The sequence below is a fragment of the Crinia signifera genome, chromosome 11, assembly GCF_055691185.1.
Source record: "Crinia signifera chromosome 11, ASM5569118v1, whole genome shotgun sequence".
NCBI classification, from domain to species: domain Eukaryota; kingdom Metazoa; phylum Chordata; class Amphibia; order Anura; family Myobatrachidae; genus Crinia; species Crinia signifera.
Genome location: NC_139227.1, coordinates 66,008,820 through 66,020,418, shown reverse-complemented (window position 1 = coordinate 66,020,418; position 11,599 = coordinate 66,008,820). Strand labels below are relative to the sequence as shown.

The 11,599-nt window shown below is 43.5% G+C and overlaps 1 protein-coding gene across 1 annotated transcript; it reads left to right on the top strand.

The window, feature by feature from the left end:
• Positions 1-330: 330 nt before the first annotated feature.
• Positions 331-10,475, top strand: FOSL1 (FOS like 1, AP-1 transcription factor subunit). Its single transcript, XM_083165577.1, has 4 exons — positions 331-509; positions 8,104-8,298; positions 8,838-8,945; positions 9,445-10,475. The coding sequence occupies exons 1-4, from the start codon at positions 366-368 to the stop codon at positions 9,880-9,882; spliced, it is 885 nt and encodes a 294-aa protein (XP_083021703.1). The 5' UTR covers positions 331-365; the 3' UTR covers positions 9,883-10,475.
• Positions 10,476-11,599: the final 1,124 nt, after the last annotated feature.

Genomic DNA, 11,599 nt, shown 5'->3' with positions numbered 1-11,599 from the left:
TTTCGCTGAGGAAGTATACCATATACGGGCATCTACGTCATCACGTTGGGTAATCCCGAGACCGTACCAATTGAAGGTTTAAACAGGGGGAGTATTAAGTTTGTTTTAATTGTTTGTACATACAAGATTTACAATGTAGTTATTTTCTATAGTCTTATTTTAGATTACAATTATGCCTTAGTCCTGTACTCTGTACAGGATGGTTGACATTTGCAGTATAACAAAAATGTACCATGTATGTTCATTTGGGCTCCACCTATTGGTTTTGAGATGATGCAGTGCCGGAGTCCCCATTGATAAAAATCAGGCATCGTAGATCTGTGAGTCAGTGTGACTGGGACAGAGGAGGACCGAGCTTCCAGACCATGTACAGAGACTTTCCCGGGACTTACCCTCAGCAAGATTTAGGGTGCAGCGGAGGCAGTCACAGCCCTAGTAACCCAGGAACTGCGCACCAGTTTGGCATGGGTCACAGTGTCAGATCGTTACCTCCTGAGGATAATCAGCAAGTGAGTCCCTGACATATTTATCCATTAATCGATATGTTTTACTGACAGATAAGGCATGCCGTTGTCTCATGTGTTTTCTTATAGAGGGTGTGTATTGTGTTATAAATGCTGTGTACAGTACATACATACATGTTACATAAACTTAAACAAGATGTATGTACAAGTGAAAGTAACAGCGTAGGGAATAATCTGATAAATAAATACTTATGTTTATAGTTATAAAAATGTAATCATATCTCATTTGGTAGGTATACTGTTATAGCAGAACATATATATATTGTGTAATAATTGGGATCATACTCATAATTATTCAGCTGCACGTTATAATGAGTCATCTACTTATTTATAATGTGATGCACGGTATAGTGATTAATAGTATCAGTGCGCTAATCGGTATTCCTAGTATCAATTAGCTGGCCTTACATGCCATGTTTGCATTATATAATTATGGTGTGTATTACAATCACAATGATACTGATTATAGATTTTCTTAGATATAAAGTAGTATGCGCTATGGAAAAAGTCTATCTAGTTGATAGGTCGACAGTGACTAAGTTGATACCATATTGTTGACACAGACAAAATGTTGACGCAAGGTCACCATGGCAAATGTGGACACATGAGTACTTTGAACCTTTTTTCTTTTTTTGAACTTTTTCATACTTTACCATCCATGTGGCCTCTAATTGGGAAGCCTAGTGAGCGACGCGGGTCATGCCAGGGGCACAGTACCCTAATGTGGGGTCCTTCTATTTAAATCTACAAATTGACACTAAAAACAAATTGAAAAACTCATGTCCTCCTTTTCATGTGTCGACCGTTCTCATGTCAACCTTTTGCTTGTGTTGACCTTTTGTTTATGTCAATCCTGTCCATGTCGGTCATTTGATGTCGACCTAGACACTATAAACCCTTTGTACCAGTGGTTCCCTATCTTGGTCCTCAAGTACCCTGACAGCTCACGATTTCCAGATCGCCCAGCAGGTGCCCAGGTGCCTTCATTACTCACTGACACAATTTAAAAGCTCCACAGGTGGAGCTAATTATCAGCCTGATTCAGGCTTGTTTAGAAAGGGACGACTTCTCTGCCCTTCGGCCGCATGCCAGGGGATTTGTTCTCGGACACAACCCCTCGCATGTTAGTATGGGGTGGGGGGCATTAGGCAGGGTGGCAGGTGGCAATGACCTGTTCACTAGACTGCGAGTGTACACAGCTTAGTGAACAGGTCTGAATCAGGCCCTATTTCACTTGTGATTCTGTGGGGAGACCTGAAAAATGTGAACTATTGGGGGTACTTGAGGACCGAGGTTGGCAACCACTGCTTTATACCATAACCGAAAACAGAAGTATTCTGATTGTGAATACACTGCACATGGTGGATTATAAAAGTGTGTAAAGCATAAAAATGTAGACAGTCCCCAAGGCTGGTAATACCCCTTCGCAAAATGCAGGGTCGCACCCCGGGACTTTGAAACGGTTCAGTCCCATTGTGACCCTGCATTTTGGTCTGTTCACATCCCCTCAGCAAACCGGCAATATTGCCGGCTCGCTGACATCATCCGAGGATGCGGCAGAGCAGCAAAGAGTCATTGGGGACGGGGAGGAGGCAGCGCTTAGAGCTGGCGCTGCTCCAAGCACTGCCTCCTTTGGTGTGAACGGGAAACACCCGATTCACTTATTCACACTGCAAAGCAACTCAGCAATGAACCGTTAAGAACCCTTCTTTTTTTATCGGTTCGTATTGCCGTGTTGCTACCGGTTTGCGGGACCCTGTAACCCCTATTACATTGCACCAATTATGGGGTCAAACCGGCATGAACCCAGTAATTAGGTGCAATGTGAAAGGGGTATAACATTTACACTCTAAAGCTGTGTACACACGGAGGCAATAGGGGCTGAAATCGCTGAAAATATGGTCGCTGGCTACCATATTGCCAGTGATGGGAGTGTGCCCCGGCGATAAATCACCAGGTGCGCTCCCATTTTCAGCCCCAGTCTAATCGCTGGTCACAGGAGCTTGCTCCTGCGACCAGCTGATTACCTCTGCGGCACCTCTGGTCGCTGATGAAAAGGAGAAACTGAGCAATATATTGCTAGCAATATATTGCTGAGCAATATATCTATGTGTACGGAGCTTTACACTGCATTACATCATGCAGAGGCTTATCTGCTTGTTCTGAAAACTAATACTGAAGGTCACAGTTCTTGTAACCATAGGCGTGCGCACGGGGGGTGCCGGGGGTGCACAGGCACCTCCTAATGCCTGCATCCCCCTCACGCTTGTATGCAGTGCAATTTTGCCAAAGGCAGCGGCGGCTCTGCTCATGCTTCTGAGCCGAGCCGCCTGCACTGACCGGAGCGGGTATTAGCTGTGGCCGCGGCGCTGTCCCCATATATGCGCCCGCCCACACACTTACTTCCTGTGCGGCACAGACCAGAGCGGGTATTAGCTGTGGCCGCGGCGCTGTCCCCATATACGCGCCCGCCCACACACTTACTTCCTGTGCGGCACAGACCAGAGCGGGTATTAGCTGTGGCCGCGGCGCTGTCCCCATATACGCGCCCGCCCACACACTTACTTCCTCTGCGGCACATGGTTTGCTGCTATGTAGTGTGGCCGCGCTGTCCTGAAACAAGTGCCGCCCTGGCACCATCCATGGTGCTGCGGCAAGCTTCAATCACCGCAGACAGCAAAGAAGACTCCCGGCAGCAACAGGTACAGGAGCTGGACATTTAGGAAGCTGCCTGTGCTTTGTGGGGGTTCGTTTGTCAAAGCATGGGGGAGGGGGAGGCATAATAAGTAAATATACTTGATAAGGGTAGGGGTGGGAAAAGATATTTACATATAAATATGGTGCGTGGTGTGAGGGAGGAACTTATGTAAGATGTCGCAAATAAACAGCCCCCATACACTATACAAACAGCCCCCATACAATATGCAAATAGCATGTGTCTGACGTCCGATCAGTTCCGCATTGGATCAGACACGTAGATCATACGTGCTGCAAGTATTATCTCCAGGTTGGACTCCCTCCCAGCAGCAGGGATCGGGGATCGCATTTGTTACATCGCACATGATGTATCAAGGGTTGCCCACTGCTCTCCGCCCAGCCGCTGTCCCCGCTCTCCCAGCACTTATGTGGCATTATATGTAATAGGCATTATGGCATGTTTTCTAATGTGTAATTGGCATTACAGTGTGTGTAATATAACGTGTAATGGGCTTTATGGTGTGCGGCATAATGTGCAATGGGCATTACAGCATGTGGCATAATATGTAATGGGCATTGCAATGTTTGGTATAATGTGTAAAAGGCATTACGGAGTGTGGCATAAAGTTTAATGGACATTACTGAACGTGGACTAATGTGTAATGAGCATTACGGAGTGTGGCATAATGTGTAATGGACATTACGGTGTACATTTTTGATGCACACCCTGTCCCTGTTTCTACAGTATGTACATGGTGTGTGTGTGTAGTGGGGGGGGACAACTCATTCTGAAGGCCATATACATAAATAAGTCTGTTAGTTTGTATTGATGCCCTGTAGACGGTGATAGACACGTTCAGTAGGCAGTGATAGACATGCCCATTAGGCAGTGATAGACATGCACCTCCAATGGTGCACCCCCTAATAAAATGGGCTGCGCACGCCTATGCTTGTAACAATGTTCTTGAGATGTTCTACTTTCCTGCTGTACTGGTCAGAACACAAGACTTGCTGGTCAGCACTGAGCAGTGGATTCTGGGTTCTATTAAAGTGTTGACACTTGAGATTTTGTAAGTTTGGGATCACCTGTAATTTGTCTAATGAGGAAGATTTTACTAGAGGAGATACTATTATTAGAGATCTGTAATGAAAACACTGTCACGGAAACGTCTGATGAATGAATGATAAATCTGTTACATGTATTGTACTTCCCATAAACTATAGAGAATAATTATTGTGCACTTCTATAATGTAAAGAGAATTCTACTTATATATACTGGTCATGTATATGTAAATCTCCATCTTGTGTTCTCAAAAATGTCTGTTCTTCATCGCTACTCATTTTCCTGTGAGTGGGTAATTGTGACAAGGGTCCTGGAAGGTTTATACCTGACTCATTGCTGCTGAGGGTGAGGATAACATTGTGTACAGAATGTCCTAAATTTGGTGAATACATAGTGTGTTAAGACTCAATTAACAAGTGTGTACCCGGAGAAATTACTCACCATTGTGAAAGACCATTTAATGTTGCTTTACTGTCTGTACCTCAGATACATTCATGGCAGCGTAGTAAATGTACTATTCTACAGATGAAATGTAACGGTCCATACACACTGGGCGATTTTCGCCCTTCTGAGTGATTTTTCCAGGGGTGGACGACTTTCCATAGCATGATGCTATATATATATTTACATTAATATAATTTATCAGCTCTGACATGCTAGAACTCTGACATGATGGAATTAGTATGACAGCTAAAGGCTCTCCGTCAGAAATCACTTTGTGTCGTTGTAGTGATCATTTATGTGTTATCTCTGTGAATAGTGGTGATAACAGATGATACAGAATATGATGGCGCTATGTAAATAACTGATAATAATAGTAAAACAGAAACATTTTGTTCCCGATAGGACATATCCACATTCGTAGAACCATTAGAAACTCTATTGTACACTCATGTGCTCAGTCTTGTAGATGTCTGTCACAGGTTGTGAAATATCCTTTACCCTACATAGCTTAATAAAGTTTTGAAGATGACACATGGACACTAGATATATACAGGTTGAGTATCCCTTATCCATATATCGGTTGTCCAAATTATTCCGAAAACCATCGTCTCGAAAATGTCATTTTATTTTTTATTTTTTGCTAAAAACCTACTGGAGACATCTGTAACTGGCACTACTGGCGAAATAATATGTAACTGGCACTAAATATGTGCATACCTCCCAACTGTCACGATTACAGCGGGACAGTCCCGATTTTTGGGTCCTGTCCCGCTGTCCCACCCGCGGCAGGCATTGTCCCGCTGCGGGGGTTGGCAGTTGGGATACCCCCCAATCTAATAGAATAGACGCTGTGCGCATGCGCACAGCGTATTTTCTCGTATGAAAATGAGGTTGCGGCTAATTAGCATAAGCCGCTCCCTCATTTACATACGCCCCGCCCTCTTTCGCCGCGCGAGTGTCCCTATTTCCCCAACACAGAAGTTGGGAGGTATGCATGCGCAAGGACATGATTGCTTGGCATTCAAATTCAGTGTCTGAGAGTATACACCATCTTTGTTTCATGTTTTAAAACCTTGTTCCATGCACAAATAAAATATATTTGTGTTTATTTCATGTAATTGATGTGTTTGTACAACATAAATGCAAGATAACTCATTCAAATATAAAAATATTCCAAAATTCTTTTGGTCCCGAGCATTTTAGATAAGGGCTACTCAACCTGTATATAGATGATTCTCCTGAAGTCGTATAGAAGATTAAAGCTGATGCAAGTTGTCTAATTAAATGTGCAATAAATGCATCTCCATTCTCACTTAACGTTGTCGGCATTATATTTATATTATTATATATATATATATATATATATCACATAAGAGGAAGTAGTCGATGACATCACTCAATTTATCTTCCTAGCAGCTTTGGAATGTAGTTTCCTTTTCTCGGAAAGTGTGATAAGCGAGCCAAGTGAGGATGCTGAGATGAATGCACTATTAAGTACTATCAACACGTGAATAATAATAAATCTAATCACGTAAAGATTTAATTGTACACTGCGGTATGGGCCTACCTTGCTTTCAGGAACTGGGTCCTTCCACCTCATCCAGCGCCATCTTCCCAGTGATATATGGGAACAGTGCCAGAGGCTTTGCTTTCAGTATGTGGGTGCCATCCATCCGAAGATATCACTGGGAAGGTGGTGCCGGTCTTAAGTATAGGTATACTCGGGATCGGGGAAGTGGAGCCGATTCCCCAGGCCCAGACATCAGTAATTAGTAACCGTCAGCTCCCCCTCTCGGCATTACTGCATGCAATGGAAATGTGGCAGAGTTACTGGTTACTCGGCATTGTCTCTACTTTGTTTCAGCCTCATTTGGATCTATCTCCTCTGTTTAATTGTAGGTTTTATTTAATGAAAAATCTGCACGTTTTAATGTATGTAACACATACTATAATACTGAGAATTAGCATTTGAGAAATGTTTTGCGCCTAGCCCAGTGGTTCCCAAACTGTGTGCCGTGGCTCCCTGGGGTGCCTCGGGACACTTGCAGGGGTGCCACGGGTTGGTGGACCAGGACCAATTCAAATTATTTAGGATCAATTATTTATGGACAAAACCAGTGCTGGTGGCTTCCAATCATAAAATATGTACAATCAGAAGCAAATCCTGCCCATCACCACATAACTGAACCTAAAAAGCACATATAAACACAATCTACTTAATTTTATATATATTTATTTGGGCCTAGGGGTGCCGTGGAAAAATTCTGATACTCTGGGGTGCCGTGATTCGAAAAAGATTGGGAACCCCTGGCCTAGCCTGTTGACCTGAACCCCTTCTTTCCATATCTATTTAAGAGTTGGTGTTACTCTTATATTTGGCAACAGAGGGCTGCAGATATTCCTGAAGTAAAATAGTGCGCACAGGTTACCACCCTACCTTTTCCATTGTGCATTGGGGATCCTCGCACAATATCTCTGCTTGTATAGCCTGTTATAATGCTACACCACTGAATAGTAAATGTATGCATTTATAGTATAGGCAGTGATCAATGGGCCCTATTCAGACCTTTCGCACGCCTGCAAATTTGCAGCAGCCAGCGTTCAGTTAAGTTGCTGTCCAACTCGCTGTGTGAATGGATGGGTACGGGTGCAAATGTATACAAAATACTTCGGAACAGGCTCACTATCAAACGATTTTTACACTGGCCACAAGTCATCATAGGCACCGGGTAGCCCTTGATTTATTTGGCACTGCAATGAAAAATCTGCACTTCCGGGCTGCTACAGACGTCACACACCATCTCCTAAGGCTTTGGCACGCCTGCTTTTTTCCGGCACTCCCAGTGTTTTTCTTAAACACTCCCATGAAATGGTCGTTACCCACCCCTATATGCCCACTCCCTGGCGTACGTACCTCCAGCGAACAGAAAAAGTTGCAGGACTTGATCGCAGCCAGGCCTCACGCACACGTATTGTGGCCAATATGCATGTGCAGTTCATCGATAATTGACATCTGCGCTATTTTGCAGCCCTAAGAACAGGTCTGAATCGGGCCCTATGTGTAGTATAGCTATCCCTTCTAAGCAATGGAATCTAAATGATTTGCACAAGATACACAACTGATTTAGCTATTGTTAGCTGTTTTCTAAGCTATGGGCACCAGTAATATCCACAACAGTATATCATCATAAAGAGGTATAGAGGCTGTTCAGAGCCACAAATATTCAAACTTATAGTTACTCTTAAAATAAACATATTGGGATGCTTTCAGCCTGTCTGTTTTCTGCAGCACAGATTTATCTTCAACGTTTACATATAAATCATAATCAATCATATAATCAATCAAGTTAAGTTGATCACTTTTTGTTTTGCAGAAATATCCCCCACACACATCCTCCAGTCCTTTCATCCCGACCATAAATGCAGTAACATCAAATCAAGACCTTAACTGGATGGTCCAGCCAAGTGTCCGAACTTTGACCTTACCACCCTACCACAGTCCTCGTCATGGTGTCATCAGGAGCATGGGGGGAGTCCTAAGCGTGGGACGGAGAAGACACAATGATCATGTAGGTATCGAAAATCATGGTTTTGTTGGGAAACCTTGATCTGGTGGTGTTAGGTGCTACGTTTATTACGGGCACACCTTAGCTTAGAGGAAGTGTTGCTTATGTGTGAGGGTTTAGTGTGTATTCAAAGAGTTAATACATTTGTAATTGATGTTAGAATTGCTGCACATGTTGCGGAAACAGTTGATGGACGACTCATAGACAAAGTGGGTGAGTCAGGAGGAAAAAGAGTCAGGACATGAGTGCCAAACCACAACTTGGAGCGGGATAAACATTAATGGCTGACTCACTGGGTCACACACACTGCCAGTCCTTCCATTCATTGACAAAGCCCGACCTTATTCATTCCAGTGTTCATTAATGATCCATGACCTATGCACACAGTAAGGGTGCAGTAAGGGAAATCATAGTACCAGCTTCTTACTCAAATACACTTCATCATATTATTACAACTACAATATAGATACTCAACAATGTTATAGGACATGAATATAGTACTTATTTGCTTTATTGACTCACTGCTATGTTCTTCTCCACAGGTGTCCTTAGAAGAAGAAGAGAGGAGAAGAGTGCGCAGAGAAAGGAATAAAGTTGCTGCTGCCAAGTGCAGGAACCGCCGTAAGGAGCTGACAGATTTTCTGCAGGCAGTAAGTGAGAGGGATTGGGAAGGGGAGTTAAGCTTGGCATACACTAGATGACTTCTACGAGTGAAGACGTTTCCTGCGACTCATCCCCCCCCCCACCTTGAACCACCTGGGACCTTGCCAGGTGGCTAGATCACATATGATATATCGTATGCAGTTCTTTTGCATACAATATATCGCATAAGAACCCAGCAAAGCCTGCCTGGCTTGGCTGCGATCCAACAGATCTCTCCTGCAGCCGGTGCGGCTCGCAGGCTCCGGAGCGATGCACGCATCAGACATGCTGTCAAATACACGCGATTTGGATGCTTTCTATGTGGTTGATCGCCGCAATCACATATAAAGTGTAAGGGCTCATTTAGAGCCTGGCATGGACTATAGACTCTGTTGTGTGGGTTCTGGAGATATGACACTATTGTGTTAATAGAAAGAAGCAAAGAATAAGTAGGACATTTTTAAATACTTTTCGGGAGCCGATTAAGACACTTTTTTTTATTTTTAGGAGACAGACAAACTCGAAGAGGAGAAGTCCGCTCTGCAGAAGGATATAGCTGAATTGCAGAAACAGAAAGACAAGCTGGAGCTAATTCTTGATGCCCATCAGCCGATCTGCAAAGTGCCATCTTCCCATCAGCCTAACCAGAGGATGAATTCCTCTAAGCTCTTCAAGGTGGAGCCACATGAAGAACCAGCTAGAGGTCCTAAGGTCAACCTTCCCAGAATAGAGCTCAGCGACACTGTTCTTGAACCAGAAGCTCTTCACACTCCTACCTTGATGAAGACCCCATCAATCACACCATTTACGCCAAACCTGATCTTCACTTACCCTGGACCTCAAGAGTCTTGCTCCTCTGCCCATCGCAGGCTCAGTAGCAGCAGCAATAGCAGCGGGGATCAAAGTCCTGGCTCCCTCAGTTCACCTACATTATTGACACTCTAGGGTGATCTTTAAGTCAAAGTTATCTTCATGAGTGTTAAACTATATCTCAATTGTTTTCCAATTGACTTGCCAGTACTAAGATTGTTCTAGATCCCCTTTCCCCAGTAAGGCATTATATCACTTTCCCTTAATAGGGTTTTCATATATACACATTTTCTTTCTAATAAGGGATTTACATAAGATGCATGACCTCATTTTATAAGGTCACAAGTTCTTTCAGCAATAGAGCTATGTAAGACCTCTGGGTCACAAATTACGTCAAGGCCAGAGCCGACACTAAACTGTATGACCCCTGTTGCAAGGTCACAACAAAAACTTAGCGGCAGAGCCGACATTAGGCTATGTGACTTTAAAATAGGGTCAGAGGTAAAAGTATTTACAGAGCTGGTCTTCTCTGTATTTATTAATATATATTTTTTATATGGTCCTAGCTTGCGGTATGTACATTTTGATAATGATACATCAATGAAGCACCAAAAAGTGTTATTATTCATGTTTTTGACTTGTGCATTTTTTGAGGTATATTCTCAAATCCACATGTAATGCTGAATTAAACGAGTAATATATATATATTGAATAAAATACTCCTGCATTTGTGTAAAACTTTTATTGCAAGTCACTAATATGTTTTAGAGCACTTAAGGCCTTCAGAGGGCAGATTACATACATTTCTTCAATTGGATTTATATCACCGGAAAGAGTTGAAGTTAGAGGAACATCACACCCAGAGGCAGCCCTATGCATAGGCAAATGCCTAGGGTTATTCATTGCCAGACTAGGGCAAGCTTAGCTTCACAGCAGGCAGCGGACACGGTCACCCAGCCGTCGCCATTACTTTGTGCAAGCTGTGGTGCTGTTCCAGTCTCCAAGAATGTCAGTGCTGGGCGTGACATAATCATGCATTGCATTATGGGAGTGGACATGGAGGAGAGGATAGAGGAGCAGCAGCCCTCACCTGTGCACTGCAGCCTGAGTCATCTAGCCAGGCCAGCTACTGAGTCCACTAGCTGCTGGGGGGGATCATTAGTTATGTGTAAAGGTATATTAACTATGTTGTGAAGGGGTATTAACTATGTGTAAATTGCAGTCATTAGTGGGCCATGATGTGTAAATGGGCATTACGTAAGCATGTTATTCTGGGAGCAGCTGTGGGAGAGGATGGAGTAGGAGCACCCTGCTGCAGTGCATCCACTTTCTGCTGGGCATGCCCCTTTCAGTGATGAACAGCAGCGTGACAATATGACCATTTTCACTTTTTCAGGAGCACACAGAAAAGCATCCTCTCTTCTTTTTTTTTTTTCAAATGGGGGGGTGTAGGGGCAAAGGAAACTATGTGAATAAGGAGCAATAGGGGATGGTATAATGCAATACAGGGTGGACATAATGTGAATAAAGAGCAATTTGAGGTGGTATAATGTGAATAAGGAGCAATAGGGGATGGTACAATGCAATACAGGGTGACATAATGTGAATAAAGAGCAATTTGAGGTGGTATAATGTGAATAAGGAGCAACACGGGGCGACATCATGTAAATGTGGCATACAATGTACGAAGTAGAGGGCTACTGCTAAGTGGTATAACGTGAATAGGGATCACTACTACATGGTGTAACGTATAAGGTAAAGGGGTTTTCATATCGGCACCAATGATTTGCTGGCAAAGGTCACTATATGGGTGTTTCTGGCTGCTGCTATGATCTGTGCTGCATGGTAATAA

Excerpts from the sequence above, each read along its gene's own strand:
- FOSL1 (XM_083165577.1), top strand. The coding sequence starts at position 366 with ATGTACAGAGACTTTCCCGGGACTTACCCTCAGCAAGATTTAGGGTGC. Across the intron at positions 8,299-8,837 it reads GGAGAAGACACAATGATCAT|GTGTCCTTAGAAGAAGAAGA; the intron begins GTAGGTATCGAA and ends TCTTCTCCACAG. Across the intron at positions 8,946-9,444 it reads TGACAGATTTTCTGCAGGCA|GAGACAGACAAACTCGAAGA; the intron begins GTAAGTGAGAGG and ends TTTTATTTTTAG.